Raw genomic sequence first — 17,500 nt, 5'->3', positions numbered from 1 at the left:
CTAGCTAGTTGGCTACTGTCTGGCCAGTGTGAGCCAACATGCTAGCTAGCTAGTTGGCTACTGTCTGGCCAGTGTGAGCCAACATGCTAGCTAGCTACATTTCAGTCAGTAGCTACCCTAAACTAGCTATGAGTTGAACATATTTGGCTGACAACTAACTCGTAGCCAGTTGCTGTTGGCCATGGTGGAATCATATCTCACCCGCTGGCTCCTGAATAAAAAACAGAATGGTAGAAAATGTCCAAACCATTAGCATCTATGAGCACTTATGAGCTTTCATAAGAAAAGGGCTGAGATGACTCAAACCCTGTAGCTAGCTAGCAAGCCCAGCTGGGTGGCAATGTTACTGTGGGGGAATCTTAGATTGGTCTTTTCATTTGAAGATAACCCTGTAGCTAGCTAGCAAGCCCACCTGGGTGGCAATGTTACTGTGGGGGAATCTTAGATTGGTCTTTTCATTTGAAGATCACCCTGTAGCTAGCTAGCAAGCCCACCTGGGTGGCAATGTTACTGTGGGGGAATCTTAGATTGGTCTTTTCATTTGAAGATCACCCTGTAGCTAGCTAGCAAGCCCAGCTGGGTGGCAATGTTACTGTGGGGGAATCTTAGATTGGTCTTTTCATTTGAAGATAACCCTGTAGCTAGCTAGCAAGCCCAGCTGGGTGGCAATGTTACTGTGGGGGGATCTTAGATTGGTCTTTTCATTTTAAGATAACCCTGTAGCTAGCTAGCAAGCCCACCTGGGTGGCAATGTTACTGTGGGGGAATCTTAGATTGGTCTTTTCATTTGAAGATAACCCTGTAGCTAGCTAGCAAGCCCACCTGGGTGGCAATGTTACTGTGGGGGAATCTTAGATCCGTCTTTTCACTGCCATTGCAGTTGGAGGTTCCTACTGATTCCAGAGAAATGGTCTGTTAAGGGTTAGGGTTAGGAGAAGAGAAATGGTCTGTTAAGGGTTAGGGTTAGGGTTAGGGTTAGGAGAAGAGAAATGGTCTGTTAAGGGTTAGGGTTAGGGTTAGGAGAAGAGAAATGGTCTGCCATGTTTAGTGTTTTGTTAAGGGTCCGGAGTGACCAAGATGGCTCAACCAATCACCCTACGGATATTACTGACTTTGCCTCCGGGCATCCTATGAAGGGAAATGTTGCATACTGGTTGTGTGTGTGTAGACAGTGTGTAGTAATGTGGTGTGTTCTGTGTTAAACAGTAATACATGTGAACAGCGATGCAGTCTCATCAACTCAAACCACACCTTTATTTACCCTGCTAGCCTATGGGGTGTCGTTTGTAAAGTTGTACCATCTAAATGTTTTACAATCTGATTTATAAGGACATCTGATTTATAAGGACATCTGATTTATAAGGACATCTGATTTATAAGGACATCTGATTTATGAGGACATTTTAGATGTGACCTGATAAATCTATCTTTATAAACGGCACCACATACTAGCCGGACTGACACAGACAGTGTGTGTACAGTGTGTGTGTGTCCCACTGTGACTGACCTTACTTCCAGAGTCCTTGGTTCCACATTCACCTTTATCGTACCACCACTTGTTCTTTAGCTTGTCTAAGACTCCTTGTTCACTGAGTTTCAACACCGCTAGGTTTACTGGCACTCTTCACACGGCACGGGGAATAACATAAATAACATTAGCTATGTTATGTTATGTTATTATTTCATGACATACAGCTGTTATGTAGCCTTATGTAGCTTCCTGCCTCCCTAGAACAGCTGTTATTAAGCCTTATGTAGCTTCCTGTGTGTTGTCTAATTGAGTTGGCGATAGGCCTTGTTGCGCTACGTGTCCTGGCTGAACATAGAGCTCAACCAGACAGATAGGCACCAACGCATCACCCTGAGTAAGCAGCAGACACAGAGCACAGCCTCTCTACTTCACATAGCTCTATGGTCTGTGTATATATTCTTTTTTTAACTGCCAAATAAAATCAATCAATCAATCAATGACCCTGATCCATTGAAGGAGGTCATTGTCTCCAGAATACCAGGGGTGAGGGACCCTGATCCATTGAAGGAGGTCATTACCTCCAGAATCCCAGGGGTGAGGGACCCTGATCCATTGAAGGAGGTCATTACCTCCAGAATCCCAGGGGTGAGGTGTGTGTGCTGCTTGTGTGTGCTGCTTACTCCCTGGCCTTAGTTACCAGTCTGTGGCCTGCTGGCGGCTGGGGGCGGGGCTAACCTTGCTTTCTCCTCCTCCGCTGCCACACTCTCCCTTGTCGTACCACCATTTATTTTTCAGTTTGTCCAACAGGCCCTGCTCATTCAGTTTTAACACGGCCAGGTTCACTGCATTTCTACCAACGATAGATAAAACACACTGGTGAGACAGGATGATGTGACAGGTCTGTTCCCCGAGCTGGTCCTTAGCAGTTAGCCTTAACCTTAGATATTACCATTACTGTTAGCAATTAGCCTTAACCTTAATATTACTACAACCGTTAGCATTAGCACCAGGATTAGTGTAATCCTGTAAATCAGCATTAGCAATTAGCTTAGCATAATGTACCAGGCTCTGTTATTGGACAGGTGGCTAAAGGCTAGTGGACAGAGGGCTATCATAATACGGTAATATAATATACATGCCTGGGCTATAGCCAGTAATAAACAGGTCTATATTATAATAATAACAATATGATCCGGTAATAAACAGGTCTATATAATAATAATAATAATAATAATATGATCCGGTAATAAACAGGTCTATATAATAATAATAATAATAATAATATGATCCGGTAATAAACAAGTCTATATAATAATAATCATAATAAAAATCATAATAATCATAATATGATCCAGTGATAAACAGGTGTATATAATAATAATCATAATAATAATATGATCCAGTAATAAACAGGTCTATATAATAATAATCATAATCATAATATGATCCAGTGATAAACAGGTGTATATAATAATAATCATAATAATATGACCCACAGTGTCAACCCAGGCAATATCGACAACATTCTCTCTTCAGCCAATCAGGAAGAAGCAAGAAAACTATTGGTCTGAAGGCCATCCCTAGGTACTGCAGGGGTTTATTGTGACCAGCCACTAAGAACTATGGGTAGTGTAGTCCTGTGGCCAGCCACTAAGGACTATGGGTAGTGTAGTCTTCCCTAGGCTTACAGGTGATGGGGATTACTATACTATACTATATTATACTACACTATACTAATATAAACCACTGTGTATCAGGTCATGTAAGATACTATAACAGCATTAGGGACATATTGTTATACTATACTATACTATACTATACTATACTATACTATACTATGACATACTATACTATACTATAATATACTATGCTATAATATGCTATACTATACTATACTATACCATACCATACTATACTATACTATACTATACTATACTATAATATACTATACTATACTATACCGTACTATACTATAATATACTATACTATACTATACTATACTAGGTAAGGTAGGTAAGATACTATAACAGCATTAGGGACATATTGTTATACTATACTATACTATACTATACTATGCTATAATATGCTATACTATACTATACTATACTACACTATACTATACTATATTATACTATAATATACTATACTATACTATACTATACTATACTATACTATACTATACTATGTATGGTAGGTAAGATACTATAACAAAATTAGGGGACATATTGTTATACTATACTATACTATACTATACTATACTATACTATACTATACTATACTATACTATACTAGCCTGTATACAGACCACTGTGTATCAGATCATCAGGGTAGGTAAGATACTATAACAACATTAGGGGACATATTGTTATACTATACTATACTATACTATACTATACTATACTATACTATACTATACTATACTATACTATACTAGCCTGTATACAGACCACTGTGTATCAGATCATCAGGGTAGGTAAGATACTATAACAACATTAGGGGACATATTGTTATACTATACTATACTATACTATACTATACTATACTAGCCTGTATACAGACCACTGTGTATCAGGTCATCAGGGTAGGTAAGATACTATAACAACATTAGGGGACATATTGTTATACTATACTATACTATACTATACTATACTATACTATATTATACTATACTATACTAGCCTGTATACAGACCACTGTGTATCAGATCATCAGGGTAGGTAAGATACTATAACAACATTAGGGGACATATTGTTATACTATACTATACTATACTATACTATACTATACTATACTATACTATACTATACTATACTATACTAGCCTGTATACAGACCACTGTGTATCAGATCATCAGGGTAGGTAAGATACTATAACAACATTAGGGGACATATTGTTATACTATACTATACTATACTATACTATACTATACTATACTATACTAGCCTGTATACAGACCACTGTGTATCAGATCATCAGGGTAGGTAAGATACTATAACAACATTAGGGGACATATTGTTATACTATACTATACTATACTATACTATACTATACTATACTATACTAGCCTGTATACAGACCACTGTGTATCAGGTCATCAGGGTAGGTAAGATACTATAACAACATTAGGGGACATATTGTTATACTATCTCACCCACCTTAATGGGGATCCTTTAGGCGTGGCGATGCCGTATCCTTTAGAGTCCAGGTTCCCTCCCACCTTCATGGTGTCGCAGGGTTTCCTCTGCTCGATGTACTCGTTCATGGTGGACTCCAGAAGGTACGCGTACTTCCCCTTGGACTTCCTGACTCTCAGCACCCCCTCCGCTGTCTTCTTCACAAACGGGGACGGCTCCGCTGACTTCATGTACTGCCACATCTTGTCAAACAGCGCTATCTTCGACCTCTGTTGAGAGACAACACATTAGAACTACACCCTAACCCCTCTACCTGCCACATCTAAACACATTAGAACTACACCCTAACCCCTCTACCCATCTAAACACATTAGAACTACACCCTAACCCCTCTACCTGCCCCATCTAAACACATTAGAACTACACCCTAACCCCTCTACCTGCCACATCTAAACACATTAGAACTACACCCTAACCCCTCTACCTGCCACATCTAAACACATTAGAACTACACCCTAACCCCTCTACCTGGCACATCTAAACACATTAGAACTACACCCTAACCCCTCTACCTGACACATCTAAACACATTAGAACTACACCCTAACCCCTCTACCTGCCACATCTAAACACATTAGAACTACACCCTAACCCCTCCCTCTACCTGCCACATCTAAACACATTAGAACTACACCCTAACCCCTCCACCTGCCCCATCTAAACACATTAGAACTACACCCTAACCCCTCTACCTGCCACATCTAAACACATTAGAACTACACCCTAACCCCTCCCTCTACCTGGCACATCTAAACACATTAGAACTACACCCTAACCCCTCTACCTGACACATCTAAACACATTAGAACTACACCCTAACCCCTCCCTCTACCTGCCACATCTAAACACATTAGAACTACACCCTAACCCCTCTACCATCTAAACACATTAGAACTACACCCTAACCCCTCCACATCTAAACACATTAGAACTACACCCTAACCCCTCTACCTGCCCCATCTAAACACATTAGAACTACACCCTAACCCCTCCCTCTACCTGCCACATCTAAACACATTAGAACTACATCCTAACCCCTCCACATCTAAACACATTAGAACTACACCCTAACCCCTCCCTCTACCTGCCACATCTAAACACATTAGAACTACACCCTAACCCCTCTACCTGCCACATCTAAACACATTAGAACTACATCCTAACCCCTCCACATCTAAACACATTAGAACTACACCCTAACCCCTCTACCTGGCACATCTAAACACATTAGAACTACACCCTAACCCCTCTACCATCTAAACACATTAGAACTACACCCTAACCCCTCTACCTGGCACATCTAAACACATTAGAACTACACCCTAACCCCTCTACCTGACACATCTAAACACATTAGAACTACACCCTAACCCCTCTACCATCTAAACACATTAGAACTACACCCTAACCCCTCTACCTGCCACATCTAAACACATTAGAACTACACCCTAACCCCTCCACATCTAAACACATTAGAACTACACCCTAACCCCTCTACCTGCCACATCTAAACACATTAGAACTACACCCTAACCCCTCCACCTGCCACATCTAAACACATTAGAACTACACCCTAACCCCTCTACCTGACACATCTAAACACATTAGAACTACACCCTAACCCCTCTACCTGACACATCTAAACACATTAGAACTACACCCTAACCCCTCTACCTGCCACATCTAAACACATTAGAACTACACCCTAACCCCTCCCTCTACCTGGCACATCTAAACACATTAGAACTACACCCTAACCCCTCTACCTGACACATCTAAACACATTAGAACTACACCCTAACCCCTCCCTCTACCTGCCACATCTAAACACATTAGAACTACACCCTAACCCCTCTACCATCTAAACACATTAGAACTACACCCTAACCCCTCCACATCTAAACACATTAGAACTACACCCTAACCCCTCTACCTGCCCCATCTAAACACATTAGAACTACACCCTAACCCCTCCCTCTACCTGCCACATCTAAACACATTAGAACTACATCCTAACCCCTCCACATCTAAACACATTAGAACTACACCCTAACCCCTCCCTCTACCTGCCACATCTAAACACATTAGAACTACACCCTAACCCCTCTACCATCTAAACACATTAGAACTACACCCTAACCCCTCTACCTGGCACATCTAAACACATTAGAACTACACCCTAACCCCTCTACCATCTAAACACATTAGAACTACACCCTAACCCCTCTACCTGGCACATCTAAACACATTAGAACTACACCCTAACCCCTCTACCTGACACATCTAAACACATTAGAACTACACCCTAACCCCTCTACCATCTAAACACATTAGAACTACACCCTAACCCCTCTACCTGACACATCTAAACACATTAGAACTACACCCTAACCCCTCTACCTGCCACATCTAAACACATTAGAACTACACCCTAACCCCTCCACATCTAAACACATTAGAACTACACCCTAACCCCTCTACCTGCCACATCTAAACACATTAGAACTACACCCTAACCCCTCTACCTGCCACATCTAAACACATTAGAACTACACCCTAACCCCTCTACCTGCCACATCTAAACACATTAGAACTACACCCTAACCCCTCTACCTGACACATCTAAACACATTAGAACTACACCCTAACCCCTCTACCTGACACATCTAAACACATTAGAACTACACCCTAACCCCTCTACCTGACACATCTAAACACATTAGAACTACACCCTAACCCCTCCACCTGCCACATCTAAACAGATTAGAACTACACCCTAACCCCTCTACCTGACACATCTAAACACATTAGAACTACACCCTAACCCCTCTACCTGCCACATCTAAACACATTAGAACTACACCCTAACCCCTCTACCTGCCACATCTAAACACATTAGAACTACACCCTAGGGTAGAACGGTATACTGTATTTGACTATATACAGGTTTTGATACATGGACCAGTGTATTTGACTATATACAGGTTTTGATACACAGACCGTTTTGGGTTTTTACTTTACCTTCTATAAAGGTATTTCAATGTCTGACTTGTTTTGGATGACATTCTGCAAAATCTCCATACAGTTTTCTGTTTCCAAAACTACAATCTGTAACAAACAGAGTGGACTGCATTTTGTAGATACTCTTTGCCAAAGTTTTTTTTTTTTTAAATTGTTTAGAAGGAGTCAGTTCACAGAGAAGGCATACCCTAACGGAAATATGCAAATAAATGCTAGAACCCGTGCTAATAGTACCTCAAAAGGAATATTAATCAAAACATAACTATTGACCATGCCAAAAGAGTTGAAAAGGAACGTTTTGAGTGAGGAAAAGAAGGGTTCAATTCTGGCTTTACTGGCAGAGTGATACAGTGAGCGTCGGTTGCTTCCATCCTTAAAATTTCAAAGACGGCGGTTCATAAGAACAAGGTCAAGCAGCAGACATTGGAAAACTCATTCTGATTGGCTGGGCCTGGCTCCCCATTGGATAGGTCTATACCCTCCCAGGCCCACCAATGGCTGCATCCCTGCCCAGTCATGTGAAATCCATAGATTAGGGCCTAATGAATTTATTTCAATTGACTGATGTCCTTCTATGAAGTGTAACTCAGTGAAATGGTAGAAATGATTGACTGATGTCCTTACGTGCGTGGCACAGTGGGGACATGATAACTAAAGGTCATGCCGCCCTGCGTGGCACAGTGGGGACATGATAACTAAAGGTCATGCCGCCCTGCGTGGCACAGTGGGGACATGATAACTAAAGGTCATGCCGCCCTGCGTGGCACAGTGGGGACATGAGAACTAAAGGTCATGCCGCCCTGCGTGGCACAGTGGGGACATGAGAACTAAAGGTCATGCCGCCCTGCGTGGCACAGTGGGGACATGAGAACTAAAGGTCATGCCGCCCTGCGTGGCACAGTGGGGACATGATAACTAAAGGTCATGCCGCCCTGCGTGGCACAGTGGGGACATGATAACTAAAGGTCATGCCGCCCTGCGTGGCACAGTGGGGACATGATAACTAAAGGTCATGCCGCCCTGCGTGGCACAGTGGGGACATGATAACTAAAGGTCATGCCGCCCTGCGTGGCACAGTGGGGACATGATAACTAAAGGTCATGCCGCCCTGCGTGGCACAGTGGGGACATGATAACTAAAGGTCATGCCGCCCTGCGTGGCACAGTGGGGACATGATAACTAAAGGTCATGCCGCCCTGCGTGGCACAGTGGGGACATGATAACTAAAGGTCATGCCGCCCTGCGTGGCACAGTGGGGACATGATAACTAAAGGTAATGCCGCCCTGCGTGGCACAGTGGGGACATGATAACTAAAGGTCATGCCGCCCTGCGTGGCACAGTGGGGACATGATAACTAAAGGTCATGCCGCCCTGCGTGGCACAGTGGGGACATGATAACTAAAGGTCATGCCGCCCTGCGTGGCACAGTGGGGACATGATAACTAAAGGTCATGCCGCCCTGCGTGGCACAGTGGGGACATGATAACTAAAGGTCATGCCGCCCTGCGTGGCACAGTGGGGACATGATAACTAAAGGTCATGCCGCCCTGCGTGGCACAGTGGGGACATGATAACTAAAGGTCATGCCGCCCTGCGTGGCACAGTGGGGACATGATAACTAAAGGTCATGCCGCCCTGCGTGGCACAGTGGGGACATGATAACTAAAGGTCATGCCGCCCTGCGTGGCACAGTGGGGACATGATAACTAAAGGTCATGCCGCCCTGCGTGGCACAGTGGGGACATGATAACTAAAGGTCATGCCGCCCTGCGTGGCACAGTGGGGACATGATAACTAAAGGTCATGCCGCCCTGCGTGGCACAGTGGGGACATGAGAACAAAAGGACAGGAAATACAGAAATGGATGAAAATGCTGAATTTTGGGGGGGGTTGAAGTTGGATTGAACAGTTTAAAACAATCAGAATGGAGAAAGCCCCGTTGAAATCACTTATAATTTGTGTTGCCACCCTAGGGTCTTCAACTACTCATAAAACATATTTACATTTAGAACTACACCCTAACCCCTGCTTCCTAGACTCTAACCCCTACACCCTAACCCCTGCTTCCTAGACTCTAACCCCTACACCCTAATCCCTACACCCTAACTCCTGCTTCCTAGCCTCTAACCCCTACACCCTAATCCCTACACCCTAACTCCTGCTTCCTAGCCTCTAACCCCTACACCCTAACCCCTACACCCTAACCCCTGCTTCCTAGCCTCTAACCCCTACACCCTAACCCCTACACCCTAACCCCTGCTTCCTAGCCTCTAACCCCTACACCCTAACCCCTACACCCTAACCCCTGCTTCCTAGCCTCTAACCCCTACACCCTAATCCCTACACCCTAACCCCTGCTTCCTAGCCTCTAACCCCTACACCCTAACCCCTGCTTCCTAGACTCTAACCCCTACACCCTAACCCCTACACCCTAACCCCTGCTTCCTAGCCTCTAACCCCTACACCCTAACTCCTGCTTCCTAGCCTCTAAACCCTACACCCTAACCCCTACACCCTAACCCCTACACCCTAACCCCTACTTTCTAGCCTCTAAACCCTACACCCTAACCCCTACACCCTAACCCCTACACCCTAACCCCTACTTCCTAGCATCTAAACCCGTTACAGTCTTTCACTAACAGTTAATTTAGGGCATTGAGGCATGTGAATGTGTCTGATAGTATTGATGTGTGTTTTACGCTTTATTGATGTGTGTATGAGAGTGTGTGATATGATACAGGGCCATATTGATGTGTGATATGATACAGGGCCATATTGATGTGTGATATGATACAGGGCCATATTGATGTGTGATATGATACAGGGCCATATTGATGTGTGATATGATACAGGGCCATATTGATGTGTGTGTGTGTCTGTCTGTCTGTCTGTCTGTCTGTCTGTCTGTCTGTCTGTCTGTCTAACTGCTCTGGTCTGTCTGTCTGTCTGTCTGTCTGTCTGACTGCTCTGGTCTGTCTGTCTGTCTGACTGCTCTGGTCTGTCTGTCTGTCTGTCTGTCTGTCTGTCTGACTGCTCTGGTCCGTCTGTCTGTCTGACTGCTCTGGTCTGTCTGTCTGTCTGTCTGTCTGTCTGACTGCTCTGGTCCGTCTGTCTGTCTGTCTGTCTGTCTGTCTGTCTGTCTGTCTGTCTGTCTGTCTGTCTGTCTGTCTGTCTAACTGCTCTGGTCTGTCTGACTGTCTGTCTGTCTGTCTGTCCATATGTCTGTCTGTCTGTCTGACTGCTCTGGTCTGTCTGACTGCTCTGGTCTGTCTGTCTGCTCTGGTCTGTCTGTCTGTCTGTCTGTCCATATGTCTGTCTGTCTGTCTGTCTGTCTGACTGCTCTGGTCTGTCTGTCTGTCTGTCTGACTGCTCTGGTCTGTCTGTCTGTCTGTCCATATGTCTGTCCGTCTGTCTGTCTGTCTGTCTGACTGCTCTGGTCTGTCAGTCTGTCTGACTGCTCTGGTCCGTCTGTCTGTCTGACTGCTCTGGTCTGTCTGTCTGTCTGTCTGTCTGTCTGTCTGTCTGACTGCTCTGGTCCGTCTGTCTGTCTGTCTGTCTGTCTGTCTGACTGCTCTGGTCTGTCTGTCTGTCTGTCTGTCTAACTGCTCTGGTCCGTCTGTCTGTCTGTCTGTCTGTCTGTCTGACTGCTCTGGTCCGTCTGTCTGTCTGTCTGTCTGTCTGACTGCTCTGGTCCGTCTGTCTGTCTGTCTGTCTGTCTGTCTGTCTGTCTGTCTGTCTGACTGCTCTGGTCCGTCTGTCTGTCTGTCTGTCTGTCTGTCTGACTGCTCTGGTCTGTCTGACTGCTCTGGTCTGTCTGTCTGTCTGTGTGGTGGTGTGGTGTGGTGGTGTGGTGTGGTGTGGTGTGGTGGTGTGTGGTGTGGTGTGGTGTGGTGGTGTGGTGTGGTGTGGTGTGGTGGTGGTGTGGTGTGGTGGTGTGGTGTGGTGGGGTGTGGTGGTGGTGCGGTGTGGTGGTGTGGTGGTGTGGTGTGGTGTGGTGGGGTGTGGTGGTGTGGTGTGGTGTGGTGGTGGTGTGGTGTGGTGGTGTGGTGTGGTGGGGTGTGGTGGTGGTGCGGTGTGGTGTGGTGTGGTGTGGTGTGGTGTGGTGTGGTGTGGTGTGGTGGTGTGGTGTGGTGTGGTGGTGTGGTGTGGTGTGTGGTGGTGTGGTGTGGTGTGGTGGTGTGGTGGTGGTTTGGTGTGGTGGCGTGGCGTGGTGGTGTGGTGTGGTGGTGTGGTGTGGTGTGGTGGTGTGGTGGTGTGTGGTGTGGTGTGGTGTGGTGGTGTGGTGGTGTGGTGTGGTGTGTGGTGGTGTGGTGTGGTGGTGTGGTGGTGTGGTGGTGTGGTGTGGTGGTGTGGTGTGGTGGTGGGGTGTGGTGTGGTGTGGTGGTGTGGTGGTGTGGTGTGGTGGTGTGGTGTGGTGTGGTGCTGTGGTGGTGTGGTGTGTGGTGTGTTGTGGTGTTGTGGTGGTGTGGTGTGGTGTGTGGTGGTGTGGTGTGGTGTGTTGTGGTGTTGTGGTGGTGTGGTGTGGTGGTGTGGTGGTGTGGTGTGGTGTGTTGTGGTGTTGTGGTGGTGTGGTGTGGTGGTGTGGTGTGGTGGTGTGGTGTGTTGTGGTGGTGTGGTGTGGTGGTGTGGTGTGGTGTGGTGTGGTGTGTGGTGGTGTGGTGTGGTGGTGTGGTGGTGTGGTGTGTGGTGTGGTGGTGTGGTGTGGTGTGGTGGTGGGGTGTGGTGTGGTGTGGTGGTGTGGTGTGGTGTGGTGGTGTGGTGTGGTGGTGTGGTGTGTGGTGTGTTGTGGTGTTGTGGTGGTGTGGTGTGGTGTGTGGTGGTGTGGTGTGGTGGTGTGGTGTGTTGTGGTGTTGTGGTGGTGTGGTGTGGTGGTGTGGTGGTGTGGTGGTGTGGTGTGGTGTGTTGTGGTGTTGTGGTGGTGTGGTGTGGTGTGGTGTGTGACCCACCCTAAAAAACTCCTTGGTAGAGCCAGAGTCCAGGGTCCCGTAGGCGATCTCAGTCTGTTTAGCCAGGTCCTCTGCTCCCTCTATAGGAGAAACCATCCTCTCCACAGTGAGGAAGGCAGCCAGGTTGGCCGTGTAGGAGGAGATGATGATTAGAGTGAAGAACCACCAGACACCTCCTACTATACGCCCTGATAGAGACCTGGGGAGATAACCACACAGTCAGAACCACCACCACACTACCTACTATATACCCTGATGATAGAGACCTGGGGAGATAACCACACAGTCAGAACCACCACCACACTACCTACTATATACCCTGATGATAGAGACCTGGGGAGATAACCACACAGTCAGAACCACCACCACACTACCTACTATATACCCTGATGATAGAGACCTGGGGAGATAACCACACAGTCAGAACCACCACCACACTAGCTACTATATACCCTGATGATAGAGACCTGGGGAGATAACCACACAGTCAGAACCACCACCACACTACCTACTATATACCCTGATGATAGAGACCTGGGGAGATAACCACACAGTCAGAACCACCACCACACTACCTACTATATACCCTGATGATAGAGACCTGGGGAGATAACCACACAGTCAGAACCACCACCACACTACCTACTATATACCCTGATGATAGAGACCTGGAGAGATAACCACACAGTCAGAACCACCACCACACTACCTACTATATACCCTGATGATAGAGACCTGGGGAGATAACCACACAGTCAGAACCACCACCACACTACCTACTATATACCCTGATGATAGAGACCTGGGGAGATAACCACACAGTCAGAACCACCACCACACTACCTACTATATACCCTGATGATAGAGACCTGGAGAGATAACCACACAGTCAGAACCACCACCACACTACCTACTATATACCCTGATGATAGAGACCTGGGGAGATAACCACACAGTCAGAACCACCACCACACTACCTACTATATACCCTGATGATAGAGACCTGGGGAGATAACCACACAGTCAGAACCACCACCACACTACCTACTATATACCCTGATGATAGAGACCTGGAGAGATAACCACACAGTCAGAACCACCACCACACTACCTACTATATACCCTGATGATAGAGACCTGGGGAGATAACCACACAGTCAGAACCACCACCACACTACCTACTATATACCCTGATGATAGAGACCTGGAGAGATAACCACACAGTCAGAACCACCACCACACTACCTACTATATACCCTGATGATAGAGACCTGGGGAGATAACCACACAGTCAGAACCACCACCACACTAGCTACTATATACCCTGATGATAGAGACCTGGGGAGATAACCACACAGTCAGAACCACCACCACACTACCTACTATATACCCTGATGATAGAGACCTGGAGAGATAACCACACAGTCAGAACCACCACCACACTACCTACTATATACCCTGATGATAGAGACCTGGGGAGATAACCACACAGTCAGAACCACCACCACACTACCTACTATATACCCTGATGATAGAGACCTGGGGAGATAACCACACAGTCAGAACCACCACCACACTACCTACTATATACCCTGATGATAGAGACCTGGGGAGATAACCACACAGTCAGAACCACCACCACACTACCTACTATATACCCTGATGATAGAGACCTGGGGAGATAACCACACAGTCAGAACCACCACCACACTACCTACTATATACCCTGATGATAGAGACCTGGAGAGATAACCACACAGTCAGAACCACCACCACACTACCTACTATATACCCTGATGATAGAGACCTGGGGAGATAACCACACAGTCAGAACCACCACCACACTAGCTACTATATACCCTGATGATAGAGACCTGGGGAGATAACCACACAGTCAGAACCACCACCACACTACCTACTATATACCCTGATGATAGAGACCTGGGGAGATAACCACACAGTCAGAACCACCACCACACTACCTACTATATACCCTGATGATAGAGACCTGGGGAGATAACCACACAGTCAGAACCACCACCACACTACCTACTATATACCCTGATGATAGAGACCTGGGGAGATAACCACACAGTCAGAACCACCACCACACTACCTACTATATACCCTGATGATAGAGACCTGGGGAGATAACCACACAGTCAGAACCACCACCACACTACCTACTATATACCCTGATGATAGAGACCTGGAGAGATAACCACACAGTCAGAACCACCACCACACTACCTACTATATACCCTGATGATAGAGACCTGGGGAGATAACCACACAGTCAGAACCACCACCACACTACCTACTATATACCCTGATGATAGAGACCTGGGGAGATAACCACACAGTCAGAACCACCACCACACAGCAGTGTTGTTTATTTATTTATTATTTTTTTTATTTTTTACCTTTATTTAACTAGGCAAGTCAGTTAAGAACAAATTCTTATTTACAATGACGGCCTACACCGGCCAAACCCGGACGACGCTGGGCCAATTGTGCGCCGCACCAGAGAGAGAGAGAGAGAGAGAGAGAGAGAGAGAGAGAGAGAGAGAGAGAGAGAGAGAGAGAGAGGGAGAGAGCGAGAGAGAGAGAGAGAGAGAGAGAGAGAGAGAGAGAGAGAGAGAGAGAGACAGAGAGAGAGATGTAGCCTGGTAGACCCGTAGCGAAGTAGAGAAACGGGAATATGCAGCAAAAACACGGTACCCCTCCAAGAGGCAGGAAAAGGAAGTGACATCATGCATTGACGGCCCCAGGGTGGTGGATATATGCTAACCTGACCTTTGACCTCTGACCCCTGACCTGTGGTTATGTGGTGGTCCTCGTCTCCTCCCCTCCCCTCTTCTCCTCTCCTCTTCTCTTCTCCTGTCCTCTCCTCTCCTCCTCTTCTCTCCTATTTTCTCCTCTTTTCTCCTCCTCTCCTCTTCTCTTCTCCTCTCCTCTTCTCCTCTTTTCTCCTCCTCTCCTCTCCTCTTTTCTCCTCTTTTCTCCTCCTCTCCTCTTCTCTTCTCCTCTTTTCTCCTCCTCTCCTCTCCTCTTTTCTCCTCTCCTCTCCTCTCCTCTCCTCTCCTCTCCTCTCCTCTCCTCTCCTCTCTTCTCCTCCCCTCCTTTCTCCTCTCCTCTCCTCTCCGCTTCTCCTCTCCTCTCCTCTCCTCTCCTCTCCTCTCCTCTCCTCTCTTATCCTCTCCTCTCTTATCCTCTCCGCTTCTCCTCTCCGCTTCTCCTCTCCTCTCCTCTCCTCTCTGCTTCTCCTCTGTTATCCTCTCCTCTCCTCTCCTCTCTTATCCTCTCCGCTTCTCCTCTCCGCTTCTCCTCTCCTCTCCTCTCCTCTCTGCTTCTCCTCTGTTATCCTCTCCTCTCCTCTCCTCTCCTCTCCTCTCTCCTCTCCTCTCCTCTCCTCTCTGCTTCTCCTCTCTTCTCCTCTCCTCTCTGCTTCTCCTCTCCTCTCCTCTCCTCCTTTCTCCTCTCCTCTCCTCTCCTCTCCTCTCCTCTCCTCTCCTCTCCTCTCCTCTCCTCTCCTCTCCTCTCCTCTCCTCTCCTCTCCTCTCTTCTCCTCTCCTCTCTCTACTGATGTGAAGTTCCAGGTTAGATGATATTAACTGTTAAACGTACCCAGCCACCCTAACCCAGCCACCCTAACCCCTACTTCTTAACCCCTAAACCCTAACACCCTAAACTACCTCCTCTCTTCTGATCAGTTGTCTGGATGGACTGAGACACAGGGAAAGTTGTTTAGGAGAGCTAGCAGCTAGAATCAGTTAGCATTAGAGCTAACGGCTAGAATCAGTTAGCATTAGAGCTAACAGCTAGAATCAGTTAGCATTAGAGCTAGCAGCTAGAATCAGTTAGCATTAGAGCTAACGGCTAGAATCAGTTAGCATTAGAGCTAACAGCTAGGATCAGTTAGCATTAGAGCTAGTGGCTAGAATCAGTTAGCATTAGAGCTAACAGCTAGGATCAGTTAGCATTAGAGCTAGTGGCTAGAATCAGTTAGCATTAGAGCTAGTGGCTAGAATCAGTTAGCATTAGAGCTAACAGCTAGGATCAGTTAGCATTAGAGCTAGTGGCTAGAATCAGTTAGCATTAGAGCTAGTGGCTAGAATCAGTTAGCATTAGAGCTAACGCTAGAATCAGTTAGCATTAGAGCTAGTGGCTAGAATCAGTTAGCATTAGAGCTAGCAGCTAGAATCAGTTAGCATTAGAGCTAGTGGCTAGAATCAGTTAGCATTAGAGCTAACAGCTAGGATCAGTTAGCATTAGAGCTAGTGGCTAGAATCAGTTAGCATTAGAGCTAGTGGCTAGAATCAGTTAGCATTAGAGCTAACGCTAGAATCAGTTAGCATTAGAGCTAGTGGCTAGAATCAGTTAGCATTAGAGCTAACGGCTAGAATCAGTTAGCATTAGAGCTAGTGGCTAGAATCAGTTAGCATTAGAGCTAGTGGCTAGAATCAGTTAGCATTAGAGCTAACGCTAGAATCAGTTAGCATTAGAGCTAGAAGCTAGAGGTCGGGGTTAAAGCTAGCGGCTAGAGGTCAGAGGTCAGGGTTAGCGTAAGCAGCAGGAAGTGAGGTCAGCATATAAACACCAGCTCCAGGAGGAAGGGGGGCTGCCAACACAGCGAGCCACGTTACCTAGCAACAGGACACCAACCTTGGGGAGATATCACAGCCTTGCTGCATAAAGGCTCCTAGAGAGAACCACAGAGAGTTAAAGATCCCAAACTCATTAGAGGACTCGCTGGTGGGCAACTGGCCATCCTCGTACTCCTCCATGTGCCATTCATACGGGCTGAACCGGCTCACCAGGAACAGCACCACGCTCACACCGATATAGGCAAACACTATACACATCC

At 46.4% G+C, this 17,500-nt stretch overlaps 1 protein-coding gene across 2 annotated transcripts in view; it reads right to left on the bottom strand.

Annotated features, from left to right (window-relative positions):
• Positions 1 to 17,500, bottom strand: part of LOC311126455 (glutamate receptor 2-like) — a gene marked incomplete at both ends in the record, with an annotated part of 120,512 nt that overhangs the window by 4,188 nt on the left and 98,824 nt on the right. The window contains 4 exons of one of the 2 annotated variants that reach the window (XM_084200451.1): positions 2,207 to 2,321; positions 4,627 to 4,874; positions 12,634 to 12,832; positions 17,299 to 17,500. The exon at positions 17,299 to 17,500 is cut by the window's right edge and continues 166 nt beyond it. In XM_084200451.1, the coding sequence (XP_084056577.1) occupies positions 2,207 to 2,321; positions 4,627 to 4,874; positions 12,634 to 12,832; positions 17,299 to 17,500 (764 nt within the window). Of the gene's footprint in view, positions 1 to 1,507; positions 1,623 to 2,206; positions 2,322 to 4,626; positions 4,875 to 12,633; positions 12,833 to 17,298 lie in introns of both variants that reach the window. The other variant, XM_084200450.1, reaches the window with a different exon arrangement.

Source organism: Coregonus lavaretus, assembly GCF_964263955.1.
Source record: "Coregonus lavaretus genome assembly, contig: HAP1_SCAFFOLD_1047, whole genome shotgun sequence".
In the NCBI taxonomy this organism is placed as follows: Eukaryota; Metazoa; Chordata; class Actinopteri; order Salmoniformes; family Salmonidae; genus Coregonus; species Coregonus lavaretus.
The sequence above is the reverse complement of the archived record's forward strand: the minus strand, read 5'-3'. Positions and strand labels throughout refer to the sequence as shown.